The following is a 25,652-nucleotide window of genomic DNA, read 5'->3' on the forward strand; positions in this document are numbered from 1 at the left end:
TGATTGCAGGATTAGCGCGTTTTCAGAAAAAAACACAAGTGTTCAGAGTAAATCTGGCTGCATAATATAACGACACACTTATACAATAAGATCTATTGAAATTGCCGGCGCTCTATTCTCTGGGAAATCTCCAGCCATCACACAAGTCATCTGTGTTTGAGTGTCCAGTGAGTTCAAATAACACTGAAATAAGCAGCACTTTAGCACCTTATTTAATTCACAACAAAGTGGAGATAATGGACTCCAGGGATCCCCAAAGACACTTCCGCATTTTAAGCATGAGCAGAGTAAATTAACAAATGCACTTGCTCACTATAGCACCACTGGGAAGTGTTGCTTTATATCATCACTCTCTCTTTAGTTCTCACTCTCTCTCCCCCTCTGTTTCCCTCGCTCCACTGGAAAGTGTAATATAGTGACAACAACCTTGCATACTGTACGGAGGGAAGGAAATGGGGCATAATGGGGAAGCCCTTTTTAGTGTTACCTATTACAGTTGTAAGATATCAGTGGAGATCACTCAGCTCTGTAACATTAGTGGCACTAATACAGTCTTCATTAGCTGATGTACTGAGGAATATTAGATTAATTTAGACATATGATAAAGCTGTCTTTATATTTATCGAGCTACTGACCACTGAGGTAATCCTTAGATGCACTTACGTTTCCTATTCAAACCATCTATCAAATTCAGCGTTGTCGAAGCACAAGGTACGGGACTTTGGCATGAAACCATTAAGAGTTATAACACAAAGCTTAAAGGAACAGTTAAACATTTTGGGAAATACCAGCCAGACTCCAGGAGGTCACCACGCCTGGGTAAGAAATACTTTACAGATTTGTTTTACTGATTAGTGTTTCACTCTGTTTTCAGTCTCTATGCTAAGCTTAGCTAACAGCCATAGACAAGAAGTGAACTGATCACCATGACATCACTTATTGGTTTGTGGACTATGGTTTTGAAGTCTCCAGTTCGGCATTCTGGCTGTTGCTATCTTGGTTTTTGCAACCAGAAGTGACACGAGAGGGTGGAGCTACGTACAACCGAACGCTGAATAAGACGCTTTAGTTGACCAATTGACTTTCATGAACTGAAAACTGAAAATCGTTAAATTTGTAAAACTAAAACACGGACAACTCCCAGACCGGACAACGCCGTGGTAGCGACCTGTCAATCACAAGGTAGCCACGCCCTAATGCATACCCTGTTTTATGGTCTATTTGACTCTAAATGGGACCATAATGTACTAAATGAACATCATGCTGTATTGAAGAAGTCTTGAAACTAGTGATTGAGACCATAAACTCATGTTTACAATGTTTACTGAGGTACTGTAATACATCAAGTGAGAAGTAGGGTCATTTTCTCATAGACTTCTATACAATCAGACTTCTTATTGCAACCAGAGGAGTCGCCCCCTGCTGGCTGTTAGAAAGAATGCAAGTTTAAGGCACTTCAGCATTGGCTTCACTTTCCAGACCTGGAGGTTGCCGCCTGCTATACTTAACGGGAAGATATGAGAGTGGTATTGAATATATAATCTAACTCTCAGCAAGAAAGCAAATGAGCGCATTTCTCAATTGTTGACCTTTAACAAAAACAAAAAGATGTGATGACAAAAATAGGAGATGATGTCTTGCTGAACAACCACTGCATTGCATTGCTCATCAAATAAAACAAATACAACTGTAGTGACTTGTTTGATTATATTAAATCAGCTCTATATTGAACAACACTGAGTCTGTATACCACTGTATACGTCTGCTTTAAGCTGTAAAAACTAAAATTGTATCCTTATACAGAATGAAGGAAATTGTTTTTACATATTCATCTTTTGCTGTATTTCACCAACAGAAAATGAATATCAAAATATTTTTTGACCGGCTACATGGTATGTTGACAACATTTCCGGGAAGCTTTGAAATACTTTAATTTAATGCTCAAAATGCAATGGAGATAAAAAAAAAAAAAAAAGTACATCATATTCGGCTCAATGGGACTAACCTCTCACACGAAGGTGGACACTCTGGGAGTCCATCTTGTTGGGCTGGACCATCACCTTGCAGTTATACTCGCCAGCGTCCGTCTGCTGCACGTTGCTCAGCTTCAGCGTGCCGTTGTTCTCAAACGCTCGCTGTCGGTGGTTGAACGGAAGCAGTGCCGAGTTTTTGTACCACTTTATGGAGTAGTAAGGGTAGCCAATCACACGGCAGTGAACGAACGCGTCCCGTCCGGCAATCGCTGTGATGTTTTTCATTGGACGAATGCTGGCGCGGCCTACAGAGGGACAGAGAACAAGAAGGGATCCTCTATAAAGACATTCAGTGGAAGGTGACATAAAATAACAAGGGCTTTATTTTTGGTGTTTTTGTAAATATTTCTGACTTTCCAAACATATGTAGTATTTAAACAAGGAAAGGTTAACTGCTAGACAGAGAACATAAAACAGAGAACATTTCTCTCCACAGCTTCACATATGGTACCTGCCACCAAAATGCTTTTCTTGTTTGCTTTACCACAAGATCTTAGGCTGCTTAACTCTAAGCAGAAGGCGGTGAAATGACAAGCAGATTAAAGTGTGCTAACCATCTGAAGGAAAACAGAGCGTTTAGATAACACTGTACTACTGATACTTATAACTCTGCTCCTGCTGCTTCTCACCCACATAACAGTAATACATCCTGTGTCTCATAAAATGGAAACACAGTAATCGCTTTAACATCTGATCGTGAAGAGTTGCTTGAGTAAACACACGCAGACACACATGAACACTCCCTCACTCACACACACAAGCAAACCACAGATAAATTTATTCATGCAAACAGAAGAAATATATTTTTCTTCCGGCTATTTACAAACCAGCCCATTTTGGAAACCCAATATCCAGATAAGCTTATGTGCAGCACACCAGGATAATTAATTTGACCTAAAAATACAGGCATGTCGGAAAAGCACAGTAATAATTTGGAGAGAAAAAGACCAAGCTACAGTATTAAAAATTATACAAGGAGCAGAGAAAAAGGAAGTAATGTATAAAAACGAACACAAAAAATGGAGTTAAAATCAATCAGAGATCAAATTAAAAGGAAATTTAATACTATAACTAAAATTTACTGAGGAAGATAGCTGAGAAAAACTAAACTTGGAAAAAAAGATCACCATATCACCATAAGAGTACGCTATAAAAGCAAAGAAATCCTAATAAATCCAAGTTTTCAGATACAAACGACAACCAGCGCTAAAACGCCAGACAGCCAGCTGGACAGAGACACAGACAGACACACAGAGAGACAGACAGGTATGTGTATTGTTGTTCTTGGAGGAGCTGATTTGACAAGCACCTCTTACGTTTATTCGAGCCTGGTGGTACACGACCCCGGCCGAGTTGCTGCACGTGCACCGGTACACCCCGCCGTCCTGCACCTGGGTGTGCGTGACGTTGAGCTGGCTGACCACGTGGCCCTCGTGGGTCTCGTAGTGGCCCAGGTGGTGGTGGCTGTCTTTGATGACGGGGTCGTCGTCCAGCGACCAGGTGCAGCGGGGAGGCGGCGTGCCCTTGACGTTGCAGACCAGGAAGACGGGCTCGTTTGGGTTCACCACCTTCTCGCTGAAGGAGGACAGGATCTTTGGAGTACCATCTGCGGTGGGGGACAAGGTGGAACAGGGTAGGGGACAGGAAAACAATGGTGAACAAAAGAGAAACTGGGACCATCATCAGCATTACTGATGGTACATTTATGGTTAGTTCTAAAGTCATAGTGGCACATTTCTATCGCTTATCCTGCAGAACATCTGGCTGACCATCGATCAACTAGGGCCTCGTCTCCAACTTTATACAAAGTGAAATGTCTAGTTACAAAATCAGTTAATGCCTGTTTAGTTAATGTGACTTTGGCAGTTAGAGATGTGTGAACAGACTAATGACTGAATTGTTGTTTTCAGTCAGAGAAAGTGGGCGAGCATAGCGAGAAAAGCTGGACCTAAAACAATTCCCTGGCTGAAAACAACAGGGTGTAGCGTGATCTCCACAAGGTGACTGCAGAGGATTTCCAAACTATTGAGAAAACAATCAAATTACTTCAATTTCACAATACAAATCCAGTGGATTGTTTTATTTTGACCTAGCAACAACCTGTCAGTAGAGCCCACTGTTTTAGCTAGAAGAACTGCTCTTTGTTCTGGTTTCTTTTTTTCAAATTGTTGGAGGAGTTACATTTACATTTATTGATTTGGCAGACGCTTTTGTTCAAAACGACTTCTCTCTGCAAAGTAAAAAAGCATGCTTTAACACTGAGTGCTCTCCTGGTAAGGCTACGATTGGATGATCATGTTCCTACAGCAGTTTCTTGTTTTTTATTCATCTTGGTAAGGTATGATGTGGTGGCTTAGTGTCACCTCTTATTCGTCTAAGAGAGCTGCTCCTATACGTTACTGCGTTCTGTTACATTATCTGTATAATGGACGTACTGTACAGTGTATACTTTTTGAGGCAACACATTTTTCACTCGCCAAATACCGCCACTTGGTCAGTGCCTCTCGGCATCGGAGACTGATGTACAGAGTACCCCTGACGTATCAGGGACGGCGTGTCAACATACGCTCATTACATGCATAGTGTCCTTTCAAAATAAACTTCTGTTTTCACAGGAAGTTAGGTTTAGGCAACACAACCACTTAGTTAGGGTTAGGAAACGGTCGTGGTTAACGTTAACTTGACTGCATAACGGCTCACTTGACTCACATTGATTCTCGCGAATAACGATACTAACGAGTCACGTGACTAACGACTGATGTGACAAAATAAGTCAACAGTTACTTTTAGTTTCACACGGGACACGAACAGCGGTGTCCTGGTTGAAAGTCCTGTGTTTGTTTGACCCATCCACCATCACTCCCTCCCGCCCTAAGTGGACTCTCACTATTAATGCTACATCACTTGCTCTGACCGACGAATATTGCCGTGGGTGGGTTTACATTGGAGTTAGTTGAAAGACCGGTGCGTCGCATACAGTCGCTACAGGGCGCCTCCGTACGTCGGTATCCGATGCTGAAAGTGACTTACCAAGCGGCGGTATTTGACAAGCTGGGAGTGAGAACGGGTTGTTTTGAGGGCCAAGAGAACAAAAAAAATCTCAGTGGTCAGATCACAAAGCTCCTGAAAAAAACCCACATCATGTTTATTATTTCCTTATCAGTTAAATCCCTCCTGGTCTTATTCACCAACAGTCTCAGACACCAGGTGTGTGTGAGTGTTTCAGAGAAGATGGTATTTGGTGTCAGGGGTCAATCTTTGTCATAAAAACATCTTTTTGTGAAATAATAATAAGGCAGCATAGTGAAAGGAAAAACCCTGACTTTTTGTCACCAGTCTTTCATTATGAACAGTGATCCAGGAGCTTTCCTCCCAGACACTGAGAGCGGTTCGCTTTTGAAATGTCTGTGTCCGCCTGCTGCTGCTCTCTGATAATCTAGATCTGTTCCACATGATTAGAGATTATCAATATCTTCTTTTTACAGCTCCCTGGCAACAGGAGACAGTTGCCTGAGCAACGCTGCCAAGGTAAGCTATTGGATTCAAGAGTGTGTGTGCATGTATCTTTGTTTGTGTTTGTGATGATTCTAATGGCGGCCTATAGCAGAGAGTCACAGCAGGATGCCATTAACACATAAACCCTGTATTGATCTCCAAGACCTGAATCTGTTTCTGCTAACTCACTGATTATGCAGAAGACAGCTGCTACAGTGTGGCTTTTGGTCAGTGTTTGTGTGAATGCTCCACCTTACAAATCGCATGCACACCTTCAAGGATGACGTGCACAAAGTCCTGTGCCGACATCTTGCCCTTCCTGGAGAAGCACTGGTAGGCTCCGCCGTCGCTCTTCGACATCCCCTCCATGATGAGGCTCTCCCGGTTGAGCCCGGTGAAGCGGACGTTGTTGCCGGGGTAGATGATCTCTCCGTTGCGGTACCATGACAGCTCATACTCGTCTGCACCGCTCACGCTACAAGACAGAGACACCTTGCTACCCACACTGCCTTTCACCTTCCGAGGGCTGACCACTGCCTTCAAGGGCTCTGAGCAAACAAAAATAAGAGAAATGTTGTCCTTTTAAAGGAGCATTCAAAGATTTGTTTTTTTTTAATGACAGTAAGATTGACAGGAAGACAGTAGCGGGGATAGTGGAGAAAGTTCAGGTTAGATTTTAGCAGCATGGCTACGTAAGAATTCAGGGGAAAAGGTTGTAATCGCTACCTCCAGATTAGATCTGAAACAATCAATCGATTAACTGAGTAGTCAACTGACAGAAAATTATAATCGATTAATCACTTAAAGGTCGACTTCATCTGAGATGTTTTCTGGGTTTTTCAGATGGACACAGCCACTCAGCCGTTATTGAAAGGCAGTGACATATGTTACCAAAGTAAGATAATCAATAAGGTTATGAATAATGTGAATGCAAACAGCTGAAAGGGTTGGTTCGGATTTGCTGAAGTGGGGTTGTATGTATACAACCTGTGTTCTGCAAGGTAAAATTACTGTTTTGGTCAATGGAGTTTGGTGGCTTTGAAGAGAGCGACATAACAGCTTCAGTTCCCCATCAGAAAGGGCTGTCTAACGGCGAGGTAAAGCGGCTCTGGACGGGAGCAGCAAACGCTTTGCCGTCAGACTGTCCTTTCCAACGGAGAACTGACTATGGATAAGGATATATTTATATATATGTAGCAACGTCATCTTGAAGAAACCTACGTCAGGTCACGTTGGGAAAAGTTTTTAGAAGGGCTTGGGAAAATAGTATTTTGATACTAAAACATATGTACTTCGACCAAAATTTTATGTTCGGATTTTTAAACATAAGGAACACTTCTGGGACAGTACAGCTACAGAATATTATAAAAAGGTCAAAACAACAAAAAAATAATGAACCCACCTTTAAGGAATTTATAAAGAAAAAAAGTCAAAAATCCACTAGTTCCATTATCTCAAAATCTAATATAACAAATTACATTTCTTAGTCTTCTATAAAGGGAAATTTCACATCTTAGGGTTTTGGACAGTTGGTCGGACATATTAGGCAATTTAAAGATGTCACCTTGGAGTCTGGGTAATTGTTCCACTATTTTCAGACAATCTTTTAGACAAAATATTTTTTTTTTTGATGAATTCATTAAATATTTAGTCTAAAAAGTGTCAAAAATTGTGAAAAATGCCCATCACAAGTTCCCAAATTGCTTGTTTTGTCTGCCCAACAGTCCAAAACCCAAGTATTATAAATTTCTAATTATATAAAGAGAGAGAAGCACCAAAACTCACATTTGAGAGGCAGCAAAAGCAGCTTGATAAACAACTTAAACGATTAAAGTGATAATCAAAACTCTTGTCAGTTAATTTTGTTGATCAACGAATCAATTAATCAATTTCAGTGGTAGTTCAAACAGATGATAAAGAGGATCCCCTCCTTTTAATAAAAGACTTACGTTTGACATACAGTCGCCCCATGACCTCAGCGTTGCCATAACTGTTCCACACTTCACAGACGTACGTCCCAGAGTCACTGGGCTGCGTGCTCTCGATCAGCAGTCCTGTGGTGGTCTGGCGGAAGCGACTGTCAGGCTCCAAAGGGCTGTTGTCCTTCAGCCAGCGGTATTTGGGCGTTGGGTAGCCTGAAGCCTTACAGGGCAGCTCCACCCGATGATTAATCATCACCTCTCGGTGGTCAAAGCCATCCAAGATGCCTGGCTCAGCATTGGTGGGGTCTGGAAGGAGCAGAGAATTTAGTGTTAATTAGTGGTGAGCGTTGCCAGGCGCTTGACAGTGTAATCCAATATTGATTCTTGGGGTCAAGATTCAGTTCTGTGTACTGTATATTTTGTTATGTGAGGGAGAGGAGAGAGAAACAGTGTGTTCCTAAAATTGTCCCCAATGAAATCAGAGACTGATTGCTCCTTTTTTTATCCATCTACATGCTAAATGCAATACATGTTAAATGGTCCTCCTATATGCTACAATATGCAACTGAACCCACATCACAGTACAGCCTACACTGCAATGGTTGTTTACTTGTTACTGCTGCATAATTCATAGTTGAGTGGATCGGTCTGCATGACAGGATTGGACAGACTGTAAACTTGATCCCAGCCCTGAACGTACCCATTCACTGGTCTCGCTTTACAATCCTACAAATCAATCAAAATTTCTAAAGGCGGGCCCATAATTCATAGGGGAAAACATTTTTACGGTGGAAATAATTTTTGCTGTGTGCAGTTTTGAAATGACAAATCCAACTTAAAAGTGTAAATATATGTAAGGATGATCTAGATCTGTGGTTCCAAACCTGTGATCCGGGGCCCCCTTAGGGGCCGCCTAAGATCACAGGGGCTGCGCCAGGATTTGTCTGCTCTCAGGTTGTCAAAATTCGATTTGCATTTCTAAAATCGTAATAACACACTTACTGGATAATTTATACAAAAGTCTGTATATAAAACTATTTAAAAAGTTATATTTTTTTGCTACTTAGTTGTTTAAACTTGATATTTGTGCACAGTACTAATATTATTAGTATTAGACTAATTACAATTAGTTTTGAGGTGGTGGCTGCGTAGGATTGTTTCTGACTTGTGTGATCCAAACATTTCCAATAACTCCAGACCGTTGTAAAGTCCAAAATTCTAAATGTATTGAAATAAAAAAAGCTAGATGCAATAATTTATAATACTCACAACAAAATATTCTGTTTCAATCAATATTTTTTGCCATTTAGCCTTTCAAAAACAACACTGTGGTCAAAAACCTGTTTATTTTCCCGCTTGCTGCACACAAAGGGAGGCACGCATGTGTATTAACGGGGCGGTCTAGCAGCAATCTAATAGCACTATAAATTATATTCAATTAAAAAATCAATTTCAGCTCTAACACTATTATAGTAAATGAATCAAGTCTTACAAAAAAAGATCATATTATGTATCTGCATTCGCTTGGCGAATACATCAAAACGTCATCACTTTATTTATGTTGACGAAACTGACGAGTTATATTCAGTAAAGAAAATTGATTTAATAGAAAAAGACTAACTCATTTAAATTGAGGATTTTGTTTGAGGATTTGTAAATTTTTTTAAGGGTGATGACGTCAGAAAATATGGGGGTGGAGCTCAGCTTTTCTTAGATACAATTAGGGAGGGCTTCAAAGAAAACAGGTTGGGAACCACTGATCTTTGGCATTATCTATGTATAGGAAGTATCCAATACGGTATCTACATGTATATCTGTCCTGTAGTGTATGTGTGATCTTTGTAATTGATTGATTGATAAATTGCTTCCAGTTTGAATGCAGTACTGACCTGACACAATGAGACGCGCGCTGTTGCTCTGACGGGTCTCGCCGGTGTAGCGGTGGCGTGTGGTGCAGCGATAGTTATTCAGCCCATCCTCAGGCAGGACGTCCAGAATATACAAGGCTCCCGTGGATGTGATGAGATGTCTTTGTCCTGCAGAAGATAAAAAGAGCGAGTGGAAACACATGAAAGGCAGCAGTTGTGTGGTTGTTATGTAGGATCAAAACAACTTTAACAGTATAAAGAATTTATTCGCCGAGCCACAACAGAAGGATTTCTTTCTCCACAGGGTGTTTGCAGAGTGCACGGCAAATCTGTAGAAGTTTGATTCTCACAGCGCACAAAGCCTTTAGAAGTTATTCTTTATTTCTACACGAGATGAGAGAGTTTACTGGAGCAAAATGAAAAATAATTTATCTTGTGTAAATAAACTTAAACAAAATGAACTTCTACAGATAAACTCGCCAATATTTGCACTAATACTGTAAATTATTCCAGTAAAATCACCCAGATGATGGAACACAAAATGCATAAACTGCATTCATGAAATCAGATCTGCGTATCAAATCTTTGCCCTCTAACAGCTTTTATTGTCACGTCTTTGACTTCTGCCGTTGCAGTAACCTCACTGGCGCCAATGTCTGGTACAGAGAGCCGATCCCTCTCTGGCTGTCACAGCCGGTTCAGTATGTAGGGTAATATTATGTTAATTCTGCAGATCAAACCAGGCTGAGTGGGGTTGTCAACATCCATAAGGAAAGAAACCTTCCACTCCGCCATCACATGAATGCCCACATTCCCATGGGAGCAGATTGATGTCAAAACTGATCGAAAAAGCAATTTGCAGGAGATTGTCTTCACTGCATAGTGGTGGGCATGCTAAGACAGAGGCAGCTTAGGGAGCCTTTAAGGCCCGAGGAGAAACAGCCCTGTATCACCTGCAGCTAATGTTGACGGGGTCCAGAAGGAAAACATTGTACAGTGACACACAGGGTTAAAGAAAATGCTGCTCCGCACGTTACAGTTTAAGAAAGCCTACGTCTTCTTTGCATTTCTACCTTCTGATTGTGTGTAAATACAAAATCAGAATCAGAAATACTTTATTGATCCCCGGGGGAAAATTGGGGCGGTACAGTTGCTCTTGTATAAACATAAGAAATGTAAGAAAATAGAAACAAAGGAGTATGTAACATAAAGATGATAAATTAACAAAAAAAAAATTATGTATGTAATGCTACAATGTAAACAAAATATATGTAAGTACTAAAATTAAAAATAAGAAAATAAAAATGTAAAAGATGTGTACAAATATTTGCATTAAGACGTACAATATATATCATATAACCACTGTGCAAAACAGTAAATTCAACAAAATGAAATGAGAATGAAATAAATAAAAAATGAATAAGAACATATCTTGAATGTACAGTATAAATGTAGTATTAACGACAGTATTGCACAGTTGAATTATTGCACAAATTACTGTAACGTTAAGTCGTTATTGTATATAGCAGCTGATGGGTGAAATAAGTTCATGTCCAGTCTATTGAATGTGACGTGGAACAACATACAGAGCAAAAGTATTCAGTTATTTGTCATTATTTCACACTACAAATGTTGTTACTATAGCTTTAAATCACCTGCTCACTACGCTAATAAAAGATGCAAACAGCAAGAAGACTTGGATGTGACAATATAGTTTGTTAGGTGACATGTTTCATGAGGGATTATATAGTTCTTCCTGTGTGTGTGTGTGTGTGTGTGTGAGTGTGTGTGTGTGTCATTTGACAGTAAGCAGAGAGTAACATAATGTGCACATTAATATGAAAACTTGGCGTTATGACATTAACAGGGAAACTTAGACAATAACAAATTAAGGCTTTGTGTTTACTGTGATGGATTATCAAGCTTGGGCAATTCATATCTGTGGAAGTTGTTTTTCAAACTTAACAAGAATGAATGACGGTGAGTGGTTTGCTCTAACAACATACCTGTACATCTAACTACTTGGATTGTGTACAGATACCTGCGTGAAGATTATTAAGAAGATGATACATGACACCGACACCACCGAGGTGACATGTTTGAGTGCTTTTATTAGCAGGAATTCTCTCTGCGTATTTGATTTTGATTGCACCCCGTGTCTGAAGGCGATTTATCCAAAAGTAGAACGAACTGGGGCTGTGTGGGAGCAGCTAAAGCAGATTAGAAGTGGCTAATTCATTTAAATTGAACAAGGGGAGCTGTGGGTTTTCTTGTGATTTTTCTCTAGAACATTTAAATGTTAACATGTAAGATGTGTTTTTTAGATTTATGATAAAAAAAAGGGGTAGTCGGCCTCATATAGGAAGCGATATAAGAACAGATTTCCTCTTTATTTTTGTTCGTATCCACGATTTGCTCTTATTTTGTTAGTTCCCATTGATGTTTTCTTATTTTTGCTCTTCTTTTAGTTAAGAGAGGATTTTAAGAATTTTATGAGCGGTCGAAAAGCACTCTTAACAAGAAAAGTAAAAAAAAATCTTGTATTCACAGTCCACAAATTGTTTGTCCAACTCAAGGAAACATCAATTTGAAGAACATAAAAAAAGCATGAACATCATATAATCAAATTTAGATTATTATATGTTTTAGAGTAATTATTATTGGATAATTAATACAATCAGTCCATTGATCCCAAGTAAGATTGTAAAAACCCTTGTTCTTCTTCTTCTTACCGTCTTTTTTTGGTTGCATGTGCCAGATCATAAACTGTATATAAAGATGGACGACATGTCTCCACTTCCTCCGACTGTACAGAAGTGAAGCTAAAATATCTCGGATACGAGAGCTGCCATCTTGAGATTTTGACGTCATTTGGAGCCAGAGTCTCCGCAGCAGTGATCGGGCAGTAGAGCCGTGGTATCGCGAGCCGAGCACGGCCGCAGCTTGTCAGCGAGACACTCGCAGCTGTCAATCATGACATCTCACCCACTTTTTATAGCATCAAATAATGAATTAAAACCAAACTTATCAGAAAAATGAACACTTGAACATACTGTATATCAGAGTGATAAGAACTACCTAAAATGACAGAAACCATCTTTGGGAAAAATGTATTTGACGTGAACTTTGTCCCATGTCCCACTAACATGGAGGAGGTGGGATTTATGACCTATACTGCAGCCAGCCACCAGGGGGCGATCCAGATGTGTTGGCTTCACTTTTGGGGAGCTGTCGTGTCGTCCATCTTTATATACAGCCTTTGTGTCAGAGTATTTGCACACGGCACAACACCTGCCCTTATATAGTGTTTAAGGGGTGTTACCTATGCTAATACATGACTTTATATAATGTTTAGGGGTAGTTACCTTATCTAATAATAAACAATCGGCCACGCGCCTCCAATTTATGATCAAGTGGGATTCATTATTCAGCAGAGAGAGTGTGAGAGCGTTTGGTGCATCTGGAGTTGACTACTATACTTTTTTTTATTAACAGAAAATTAATAGAAAATATAAGAGAAATTTAAGAGTATTTTTCTGCAAGAGGCCCATTGTGTGTCGGAGTCGGACAAAAGCAGAAATTTGCAAAGGTTCCACATAGTCCGTCTTATTTATGTTAAACTGGTGCTGTTTGAATATTTATTGTTTTGCTTTTAGTCAAAATGGCCTCTCAAATAGACATCTCAAGATCCTATGAAAAATGCATGGACGAGCAGGTGCAGAGGTTTCTCTTTTCTGTGCGGGTTAACAAATTAGATGCCACCTCCCTCAGGTCACATAACATCATCCCTTATAGATCAGAGAGAAAACAAACCGGTATAATTGCACCGTTTCTCCTATGTTTTATGGTGCAGTGAGTTACAGTGTTACCAGACCGAATAACGGCACAGTCCAAACCAATTAGCTGAACAAATATTAATGAGAAATGTAATTTTCTTCAAACATTAGATTCTACATCAAACCACTACATGGTTTAATATTCCACTTGAGACTAATATGTATGAAAGAAGCAAAGCATGCTTAATATGCTTACATTTAATATGCATTTTTGATGTTTATATATGCAAAAGAAAATCAACCTTGTGGGGTTAAGCAAACGGGGGATACAGCGAGAGGCGGGAGAAGAAGGAAAAATCGCACAGCTATTGTAAGCGTTGACCTAGATAGAACCGACAACAGATTCCACGGATTTGATGTCCTGAAGGGGTTTCACTGGTTTACATACAGGGCTGTTAGATGGGCAACCAGCAAGTGGAATCTATAAAGAGAGGGAGGGAGGGAGGGTGTGACTGTGTACATGTATGTGTGTGTGTGCAGATGCTGGCAGCCATGCATGCATGCCAGCGTGTGAGACGATTGGTGGGAGGAAATCTTCTCAGAGGTTGAGGGGGCCAGATGCAGAAAAAAAAACTGTTTATGATCATTGCCTTTGCTCTTTTTTTCTGTACACAGCAGAGGGAGAGATGATTTTTTTCATTCCTTTATTTTTTGTATGCATTTTTATTAATGCTTCTTATATTGTAAATATCAAATTACTTTTTTGTTACTGATCACAACGGGATGTGATCATTACCACGAAACAAAAATAACGCTATATCTGAAAAAGGTGAAAACCCTGAAAAATATATATTACCAAGCAGCAGCAAAAACAAAATTCAGACATCTCCTCCAAAGCTGTCCACTCCACACACACACTGCCTCTTTCCCTTTTTTCTCTCCTCCCTTCTGGCTTCTCCATTTTGATTCTGTACTGGTCCTCTGAAATCTCACTGTGGAATCCATCTTGAGTGAGACAAAATGGTATTTCACTCCAGCCGCTGTGAGCTGCTGCAATTTTCTCTTCAAGCACCTCTATGCTCCTGCAATGCCTTTTAAGACGTCAGAGCTGGGTTATTGTGTTATGACAGAATGAAGTGCAGGCAGAGGGGACGCTACAGTGGGGAGGGGATTCAAAATGAGAGCTATTGTATTGAATTGTATTTTATTGTATTTCTTCTCCGCGACCCGCTCCCTTTAATTCCACTGCTTTGTCTTTAACTCGCTCGCTGCTTCAGCATTTAGGAGTAATTCCCGTCCACAATGCCGGTATGTCAAGTAAGAAACTCTGCACAATGTCCATGTAAGAATGGTAAACTGGTAGTGTACTGCAGTGTAGTGTATAAACTGCTATGGATTAATTAAGGCAGTAATTGAGGCCTCAGTTCCCAGATGCATTAAAAATCCTATGGACAGAGATTTCAGTGTTATTGTCAGAAAGTGGAGCCCTTCCCTCCATTCATTCACAGGCACTGCTACTGTAAAGTGAAAAAGTGCTCCACTCCACCACACACACTTTATCTAATCATCCCCACTTTGCCAGAGACAGAATCTAATACGAACGGCGGGCTCTCACTCTCAGCAGGCTAAATAAGCCTAGACGTACAGATGAGCTAGTGTCACAGCATCCTCGCTGCCAACAGACGCTCTGAAGTCGCTGTGATTTAAATGAGAGCCAAGCTGGTCAGATCTTAGCTGACAATCTGCACTTGACTGGAGTGAATTACTTATAAACTGCCAATGTGTTTATTCCAGTCGCCCGTGCAGAATGAACATCTGTAGTCAAATCTGGCTGCAAGCGGTTCCTATTTGTGGCGTATTACCAATAATAAACCTGTTTTTTAGCATCTGGAGTCACCTGAAAAAGAAGTGTGATGCTGACGGTCTAGTGAACGATTTTGAAAAATATCTAATTGCAATTATTTTGACTGATATTGCAATAGCGGTATGATTTATGATATTAGAAGGAATGATAATCTTACATCATTATTCTCATTTTCATTGAAAAACCTATTAAAAAGATTACAGTGTGATTTTTGTGAGGATCTTTACCAAACAAATATGTTTTCTTGAGTCTGTAGAATATGACGTGTAGGCCAGGACATCTCTGCAGCACAGCAATATTTAATTTACAATGGTGTTCTGACACACATTTCACCTTTAACAAATATTGCACCTCCTGCAGTAGGCTATATTGCGATTTCGATAAAATTTCAATTAATTGTGCAGCCCTACTGTAAAGTATATATACATAACTATATATGACTATAAAAAACTGTAAACTATAGAAATAATATGAGACTATGCCACAATGCAGTTCTATGAGGCTGTTAGGCTGCACAGCCGAGCAATGCTAACATGCTGTTTAGCAGTAATAATATTTAACATCTTAGTTTTGTGAGTTAGCGTGCTAACATTTGCTAATTAGTACAGCTGAGGCTGATGGGATGTCTTTAGTTTTGCAGGTATTCATCATATACTGTATATAAAAAGTGGACGTAATCACCATGACATCACCCATTGGTTTATGGACTGTGGTTTTGAAGCCTCGAGTTCGACATTTTGGCTGTCGCCATCTTGGTTTTTTGCAACCAGGAGTGACAGGAGAGGGTGAAGCTAAGACATTTTTAAGCGACCAAAATGTTAAAATTAACTTTCGTGAACTGAAAACACACTATGAAAGGGTTAAAGTTGTAAGACGAAAACACGGACAACTCCAAGACCGGACAACACCGGGGTAGCGACCTGTCAATCTCAAAGTAGCCACGGCCTAAAGCATACCCTGCTTTATCAACTATTTGACTCTAAATAGGACCATAATTTATTAAATGAACATCATGCTGTATTGAAGAAGACTTGAAACTAGCGATTGAGATCATAAACTCATGTTTACAATGTTTACTGAGGTAATAAATCAAGTGAGAAGTAGGGTCATTTTCTCATAGACTTCTATACAATCAGACTTCTTTTTGCAACCAGAGGAGTCGCCCCCTGCTGGCTGTTAGAAAGAATGCACATTTGATCAGATGATGGCAAGTGAAAAGTCAGGAGCATAAAAGTTATTCAAATTCATCTTGAGGGGAATATGAATGTCTGAACAAAATTTCATGCACATTTTACTCACTAAAGTGAACCTGTGCACTAGAGGAAAAGTCATAGGATCACAAAAGTCATTAGGATTCATCATCTGGGAATCATAAATGTCATTACAAATTGTTGTGCCAATCCATCCAGTAGATGTTGAGACATTTCAAAAGATAAGCTGCATTATTCAACAAGATGAACTTTCTCAGATGAACTATACTTCATACACGGATTATATTCTGTTCATGCCTACTTTCTGTTCATGTTAGGCAATACACTGATATCACAGGAGTACAGTTTGAATGTACTAGGTCGTTGAAAATGTTTAGTACAGAGAGTAATCTCTTCTATAAAGGGTGAGTTGGTGAGTCAGAGTTGTTGTTGTTTAAAGAGGAAGGTGGGACCGGCTCTCAGTACACTGTGAGTCAGACGGTGAGGAGGGACCCAGTTCTAGTCGGGTCAGCAGAGACAGAGAGATGATAAATGGGCTTATGAATGTTCCAGGTCTGTGTGGTAACTTCTCTGGCCCACTTCAACTCTCCTGAGTCACTTCAGACATTAAATTAAAATTAAAAACAGATAGCTGTCTGTCATGGGCTTACTGCACACTGCATCTGTTGGAAAAACGCACCACCTCTCCAATTGTTTTGTTTTTTATAGCTCATATATTACTTACTTGCTGTTAACCTGGACACAGAGCATTAATTCAGCAGTGGTGGGCCCTCACAGAACAATACTACCATTTACTGTCTTTATCTTTGCAGAGATGGAGATACAATACTACAAAAAAACATTAGAGAGGAAACACTGCATTGAACTCCTGAGGTGGTAATGTCAGAGGAGTGAACGATATGTTCTTAGACTAATTTCTGTCGGGGTAACGTTGCATCGTGAAACAGGGCGCGGGAGGCCAGACGTCTGTTCGCAGCTTTAATCTGAGCTGATTGAGGTCAGATCGCAGGACTGACCTCTCCACCGCAGAGCTCCTCGGGGCTGCATGGTTGCATGCAGAGAAACCGAAATGAGTACTCTGACTATTCTGCAGACCAAACCATGAAATACCTATTGTTAAACTGTTTGGCTACTTAGATTACCACATATAATCAACAGTTACACATAATGACTCACTGTTGAATAAAAAATATATAACACTGGACTCAAGCCTAAACCTGGCAGCGTACTGTAGGTGTCATACTGAGCTACTGCACATAGCAGACCGTCAGGTGAATGCAGACACTGGCTCTCTCTCTCTCGGATCCATTTAATTAACATGATGACTCTGGAATCAATAAAAGACACGCTAATGGTCAAACTACTGCAACACTCTGTAAATCAGTGGATACAACCCTCTCTGATGCCACAGTACAGTAATGGAAGAGCAACATGATACTTAACACCAGGAGAGAGAATGAAGCAGCTCGTGAAACAAACATGAAACCTGCCAAAGAATTAACAGCATCTTAGACAGAGGTTTTGCTGCAGGGTCCGCTATGTGCCACGTATTTGCACCCACTAACATGTATAGCTCACTATATGTGCTGTACTGTATGTCGAAGTGAGATTTCCCATTGGGAAGACTATCAGTCGGCTAATTACAGCGCTAGTTAGGTAGGTTACTACATGTGTGATGAGCAAGTATCATTTGGTAGATTGGGGTAAGTGTATACACACTTCAGTCAATGAAGTGAAGTAGGACTCTGGGGGAACTGAAGAATTTTCTGTAATTCACATGTGCCCAACTAAAAAATGTGTGTCTACCACAGGATAAATAATTTTACAGGAAAACAGTGAAAACATCTCTAACAATCGTTTCTATACTTAGGTTATTGTACAGACTAAACAAATGAGACATAACATGTTAATTTTGCGCTTACCTAAGCTAAGATAAACGGCTGCTGGCTGAAGCCTTACAATAGATAAACAAACATCTGGAGAGTGGTATCAATCTTCTCAACGTATTCTCATACAACTATACATATAATAAGTTATTCCTCATTTTTCATGCATTTCCTACGAATATCCAGCTACATGTGACACACGTGTCAATTTACGCTTGTTACATGCCTACATGTCTTTTCAAAATAAACTTCTGTCTTCACAGGAAACTACTTGGTTGGGTTTAGGAAAAGATCGTGATTTGGGTTAAAATAACACCGTAAGTGGCGTAACTAGTAGTAGTGGTATAAGAAGTTACATGACAAATAAATCAACGCTGACTTCTGGTTTCACACGGGACACAAATGCCGGTCTCCTGGACGAAAGTCTGGTGTTTTTTGACCCACCCATCCACCCTGACCTCCTCCCTAAACTGCGTTTTTCGCTATATTTCCTTACTAACTATTACGTGGATTATATACAAATTTATTTCATGGGATATACACAAATTACAGTGCATTACTTTTTGTAGGTATAGCTACGGTCATAAGGTTTTCTCATCTAACTGAATGACAGAAAGCGAATAAACATATTTCCCAAAAATTTCGAGCTATTCCTTTAAGGCAGATAAACACAGTTAGTGCTCTATTGTGACCACTGATGCATTTATGTGTCTTACTTGGATCACTTTCCCAAACTGTGATAGCACTGTCCACTAGTCATCAGTTATGTAAGGATGGGCCATAATTCCTGATCACAGGTGGAAGCACTGGGTAACTTGTAAAGATGTAATCAGAGCAGTTAAAATGTAAAATTAGGAAATGTGTTGCTGGAAAGTGAGTTATTTTGTTGGAAAAAAGAGCAACAAGACCTTTTTGCATGTCTGATCCGTTGAAGACACTTTGGATCTTTAGCAAATGTGGTCTGTTGCACTTTTGTTTGTGTGTCACAGCCAAACCATATGGATTTTCAACAGTGCTGTTAAGTAGGCAGTTTGTCATGTCTAAACTTTCAAGATGATTCTAATAGCTTGGTGGGAAAAACAATGAAAATGGATTTTGCATGAAAATCTAAGTGGTGGGAAAATAATCATGAAAAACAGAGTGTGCGGTGGATTTGTCTTGAGGCAGGAAATCAGAAGAAAACAAAATCAATCCTACATCATATAGCTTACGAGTTAGCAGTTAAAATATAAAGTTACTTTTATAGTGCCATCATCTGGACAATCAGTGTGACTCAAACATCACTCCGAATTGTTTTGAGACAGAATAAACAAGGTGCGGACTACGCTTGGACCATAACAAATGCAGATTAAGCTTAAACTAATGCAATTTAAACCAGGTAAAATGAGAAAGCCTTTAGCACCTGTAAAAGTCACCTATAAAAATCTCTTTCTCTCAATGCACCTGCTGTGTGAATAGATTTTAGGAATACAAGTAAATGACAGAGCTGCCATTGAAGCCTCAGTGAAGAAGGCATCCTTGGTTTAAGGTTTGGCATCAGAGACTCTCTGTCTCTTATTCAGCCTCAAAAACCTCTGTGTTCCTGTTTGGCTCATTCTACTTCCTCCACTGCTCGGTCTCTCTCTTTCTCCCCCTCTCCGTCTCTCCCTCTGTGTCCTGAATGCTAAAACAGTGGTTGGCTGTGTCAGAACACTGCAATGAAATCCTGCAGTCTCAAACGCCCACATCGAGTAAACACCTCACTTTACCTCGACGTTGACCCCGAAGCTATATTTTCTACCTTAGCTAAACATTAGTGTATACTATAAAATCCACTTAAATACTGAAATCACTAAATATCCTAAAATAGATTTATTACCAGATAATTTTGAATGAAAAAAATACGGCAATAAAAAAAATAGTTCAACAAGTTTACAAAGGAATTGTCAAAAAGACAAAGATAAAAGGGAAAGACTAATAAAAATAAAAACAATATCAAGACACCAAGCGGTATCATCATATATTAAAGGGATAGTTCGGGTGTTTTGAAGTGGGGTTGTATGAGGTACTTATCCGTTGTATCCATCTATGCTTTAAGTCAGGGATAATGTACAGCGAGCCGGTCATTGTTGTGAAAGAATCCCCGACATGGCGATGCTGCAAACCGACGCGAAGCTCTGAAGGGGATTCTTTCACAACAATGACCCGCTAGCTGTACATTATCCCGCTTATTACACGGCTACTTACTTAAGAAATCAATATTTTGACACAAAAACGCTTCGCCAGAGTCCGACATCAGAGCTGCGCCCATAGCAACGGTCTGCTATACATAGCAATGGTATGCTATACAGGAATTACAGACCGCAGAACGCCGTTATTGACCAATCAGAATCGAGTATTCAACACAGCCGTGTAATAATTATATTTAATTTCCTTTTTTTTTTTTTTTTAAAGGTATTTTTAAACAAGAAACAGTCCTGAAAAAGGCAGACGGAGTGAAATGCACTGACTGTCATGTTATGTTATGTTAGGCCACCGTTGTTTTAAATTAAAAATGGGTTTTCATTCATCATAAATAATTTGTGCGTTGTAATCCATGCAAAAAATGTCCAACTGCCATGAGATGAACAATTCATATTTAATAAACAACTGAACGAGTGAAAGATGTCATCTCAATAAAACATGTGACCCCGTATTTGCTCCTGGTCAGATTGCAGAACATTAAAATTTAATTTGGCCATTTCTGTTACATTTTATTATTTTTATTTCTATTAAATATTGCAAAATTTGTATTTATGAAAATTGTTACAGTAAATAAAATGCACTGTGAATGCACTATTATTGCAGGAACTGTATCACTGGTTGGAACCAGTATTTTTTAAATATTTTTCATGCATTACCGAACACTGAAATTTGTGAAAGGAGTGTAAACTGACTCATAGATGATAGCCCTGCAATGCATGTTGCCAATAACAACACTATGCTCAACATGCAGTGCAAAGCTACTGTGGTGTGCTATGAACGATGGCGCTAAAGGAGGAGCAGCAATGAACCTGTGCGAAGAGAAGGTTTACGTCGCCACGGGAGAGCACCTTCGTACAAGAGCGCGTGGAGAGAGGATTAATTTTACATTAATGTATAGTAGCTTGCTGAGCTTGGCTGCAGGCACGCACTCGCACTCACACACATCACAAAAACTGCTGAAAAGGAGAGTCAGGTCTCCAAGGTTAAAGAGTCTGGGGGTTGTTGATGTCTTTGATGAGGTTAGCAATCCTGTAATCTCTGCTGAAGCCCAGAGCCATTAAACAGCATGTTGCTAAGCAGGTCTGTGCATCGAAGAATGTCAGGACAGCAGCATCAAAACAACAACAACACAAGTCTGAGGTGATTTTTCAGTCAAGCAGCAGGAGAGACATGAGATTATTGTAACGTAACAGACAAAAAACACTGCTGCAAACTGTTAAGATGTGTTTCAGTTTGCCATAAAAAAAATGTCTTCAAAGTTATTCAGTCAACACTGTGGCAGAATACATTTTTCACCTAGTATGCGCACTGGTGATGGGGATTTCATTTAACATTACTGATGCTTAAACCACAGTTATCTAAACCTGCCACCCAACCAGTTCAGTGAGAAAGCAAGAGGGAAAGATAATTACAGAAAGACTTGCTCAGCAGGTTTCAAGGTACCTGCAAAAATGCAAAATCTTACCATGTAATTTGTCTAATTACTAGTCAAAATATCTCATAACACTTAATTTAAGACACAATCACCTAACAAGTAACATTTCAGTGATATAGGGACTTGTTTTTAGACAATGTTGAATATCTTTTTGAGTGAAAAAATCCTACTTTTGAGCATTACAGGCTTATTATGACACACAACACTTCCTAATACTAGTGAAATATAGCTCAAAGTGAGATCTCTTTTTATTTTTAAAAGGCCTAAAATATTGCATCTCATTTCAAGAAATCTTACCTTATCTTATCGGCAGATTTTTTACTTATTACAAGTGAAAACACCTTGTATTCATTGTTTTTTCTTACTTATTTTGGAAGTGTCTTTTTTTCCAGTATGCCACGAATAACACCAGGCCAACTCCCACAGCCTCAGATACTGGTGTGCTCTCTCTTCCACTGCACAACCACATCGTCCTCTCGCACTGCTGCTCTCAGAAAGTTGCAAATGTTCCCCATTCGGACCATCAGATGTCCAACAGCACTCCATTAAGATAGTAGCCTCAACAGTATTTCTCTCCCATTTAATACTATTGGTAAATTTACTTATTTATATGGGACTAAAGATGCTGAAGGTCATTGATCATTCCCTGCTATAACATGTTGAAAGCCCTGAATATTTAGGTTTAGATGCTATTTAGATGCTCATGATGTCAAGCAAGTTTGAACTAAGGAGAGGCTGGAAATGGAGCACTTTATTTTTCTTGTTTTCAGCTTGTTGTAGCTCGTTTAGCATGCAGTACATTGTGGAACGCTGTGTTGGTCTGTAGGCAGAGTGACCGAAGCTTGTTGTGTAATTCACAGTAGGGCTTCTGTGTTCTTAGTAGACCGGTCATTTGTATAGAAAGAAGTCAATGTTGGAGCTGAAAAGAGATCCACTACCACTACGTGGCTATAAAAGTTTATCAGCTCATACTAACTGCACCAACTTTTATCCTTCTACCTTGATGCTTTGTGTCTGGGTGTTTCTCAGAGTCATTGAAGCATCGTTCAATGGCTGAATTTCAAGGATGCCATGTCATCGAATCCCGCTGAAGGACTGTTCCAATGTCGAGGTTCCTTCAAATTCTACCGAGGGTTAGGGTCCTTCGTTCAGAGGACTTTCAAGGATGCATGTGTGCATCCTCCGCACTCCTAAAACACCCACAATCCTATGTGCGTGATGTATTTCCTGTCCATCGATTGAAAATATGCAATAGTAAACTTCTGGTTATTTCACTGTTTCTGAACAAATTTTAGGCGAGAAATTGGCAATCCAGTTGCTGAATCTTCACTCAGATCTACAAGACCTTATTTAAAAGTTTGTTACAACTTTCGCCGTTCAGCCTCAGACTCCTTCAGCGAGCTAACCCATTAACGTTAGCACAAGCACAACGAGGCCGGCAACGGCAGAGAGAGAGACAGTGGGGAAAAACAGCATGTAGAGCCGGCTTATTTTCACATCTAAGCCAACCTTTGACTCTGGTTGACCAAACCAGAGTTAAAAGTTGTTGGAACTGTGGAAAGACTAACTAAGGTAGCTTTGATGAGTTTTATTTTGTTTCTGTCATGTTTGAAGTGGGTTTTACAACCTGCTGTTTTTTTCTGTGGAGTCTTTAAGGAAAACATAACGGCTGTTTCTTATCACCTCTATCATGGTTTATTAAAGGTTTATTTTGACTAAAACCAGAGTTGGTAATTGTTAGAACAGTGAGACTAACCAAGACAGTTTTGGCGAGTTTAATTTGTTTCTATCGAGTTTGAATGAAGTGTCTATTATTACTGTTTTTCAATGGAGTCTTGTGGCTTTGAGTAGAGAATATTAATTACATGTTTTGTATGTTAATAAATTATAATAATTGTACAAATCCCTGTTGATTTTATATATTTTAAATAGGCCTACATATTTTGAGTATGTTCATATTGTTTTAAGGAATGCAAAAATCTATGTTCCTTCTGTGTGGAGTTTGGAGATGGATGTAATATACTGAATTGGTCAAGTAAAAAAAAAAAATAACACGTCCATTTCTTCTGCACAATGGCACACTCGCTAGACTGTTCCAATGTGTGCTCTCCGATTGCTAGGAAGGCATCCTGCCTAGCCTCTGTAGGACCCGATTTGGAATGACCCGTCCTACCAAGGAAGTATCCTTGACTTTGAGAAACACCCTCTGTCATCTCGCTACACACATATTTCCACCGCCAAATGGCCAGCTAACTAATCTAATCATTTACTTAGCGTTACTACATTACAGTCTACTGTAATTAAAAAGAAAAACATCTCTCTAACCCACAGCAGGAGAAACTGTTGTCAACTGTTGCACTCTGCTGTGTTTGACTCTATGTCTGGAAAATTATACTCACAGATGGATAGTAAAATGAGTAATTAAATCTAGCCTTCTATTTCAACCATACTGGAGAGAGGATGTTGGCTTTGGGCTGCTCGGTTGTGTGTGCGTGCAACATGTGTAGCAGTCTGCCATCATAACCTAATTATTGCAGCAGCTTAACAACAGCAATTAGCACATTTCCATCAGACGACACTAATTTGTGAATTCCATTCCAGCACCATTCAGGACCAACACACTGAGAGAGAGAGAGAGAGAGACTTAATTCACTGTTGAGCTACTGGCAATGCTAAATCCATATCTATAGAGCTGTGGAAATTGCTTATGGTAATTGCAGTTATTGTAAAACTAGGCTGAAGCTTTAATGAAATTTCAAATTTTAATCATTTGTTTTTTGTATAGTCCACATTTACTGACTTCTCCCCCAAGGGACGCCATGTTTCCTCATCTGACTTCCCAATAAAACGCATCTCCCCGACTGATAAATGGGACTTTTCCATCAAACAATGATTTCCACTCTCTCTCTGGGGGAGATGGAGAATCCCATTTTGGCAATATTCATACCCCTAAGTGTATAGCTTTGCAGTGTAACATATTCTGATTGTAGATCTGGAGGAAATTTATAATGACCATGATTATTTATAATTAATTAACAATAGCTGCAACCTGAAAAAAACAGGTCTCCTAAAAATGACATTCCCATATAACAAAACTGTTTGTCAATTACATTTCGAGGGAACATATTTTCTCTCGGAGTACGTTTGTATTTGACGTATCACAAATACATTTTATCACCGCGTAAGTCCACGATCGGAGAAGGTCATGGTGGATGCATGGGTCAAACTCTGGACTTTCACCAAGGAGTTTGTGTACCATGTGAAAGCAAAAGTAATGTATATATTTTAACCCAAAACATGACCTTTTGCGAAGCCCATCGAAGTCGAGATTAGGGAACCGAATGTGCAAAAATGCTAACTCATTTCCAGGTTTTAGGATTCATTCCTGCAGCACTCTATTGGCAGTAGTAGTCATCTTAAAGGAGCAGTGTGTAGGATTTTAGAGGCATCTAGTGGTGAGGTTGCAGATTGCAACCAACTGAAACTTCTTCCGCGCGTCAAGCGTGTAGGAGAACTACGGTGGGCGACACAACAATGTAAAAAGGCTCTCTCTGGAGTCAGTGTTTTGTTTGTCCATTCTGGGCTACTGTAAAAACATGGCAGTGCAACATAGCGGACTCCGTGAAGAGGACCAGCTCTGTATGTAGATATAAACGGCTCATTCTATTCCAACAAAAACATAACAATTCTTATTTTAAGGTGAATATACACTAAAGACAACATGCTTATTAATATTATATTATATTTCTGCTAATAGATCCCCTTAACTGCTACACTCTGGCCCTTTAATATAACAATATCTATAACAGCAGCTTTAAAGATCTTCAGCAGAGACAACATTTGCCATTTTGGTAATGAATTATTATTATTTCTTGCTGATGTAAAGTTTTAATAAGTTGTTTGAACATACTTCAGTTATATACCCTTCATGACTACTGC

At 39.6% G+C, this 25,652-nt stretch overlaps 1 protein-coding gene across 3 annotated transcripts in view; it reads right to left on the reverse strand.

The window, feature by feature from the left end:
• dscamb (Down syndrome cell adhesion molecule b) overlaps positions 1–25,652 on the reverse strand; it is a 147,864-nt gene that overhangs the window by 50,160 nt on the left and 72,052 nt on the right. For 2 of the 3 annotated variants that reach the window (XM_074641597.1, XM_074641598.1), the window contains exons 4-8: positions 9,340–9,486; positions 7,478–7,756; positions 5,801–6,076; positions 3,343–3,639; positions 2,006–2,278 (exon numbers count right to left, since the gene is read on the reverse strand). In XM_074641597.1, coding sequence (XP_074497698.1) covers positions 2,006–2,278; positions 3,343–3,639; positions 5,801–6,076; positions 7,478–7,756; positions 9,340–9,486 — 1,272 coding nt within the window. Of the gene's footprint in view, positions 1–2,005; positions 2,279–3,342; positions 3,640–5,800; positions 6,077–7,477; positions 7,757–9,339; positions 9,487–25,652 lie in introns of those variants that run through there. The other variant, XM_074641599.1, reaches the window with a different exon arrangement.

Source organism: Sebastes fasciatus, chromosome 7 (assembly GCF_043250625.1).
Source record: "Sebastes fasciatus isolate fSebFas1 chromosome 7, fSebFas1.pri, whole genome shotgun sequence".
Classification (NCBI taxonomy): domain Eukaryota; kingdom Metazoa; phylum Chordata; class Actinopteri; order Perciformes; family Sebastidae; genus Sebastes; species Sebastes fasciatus.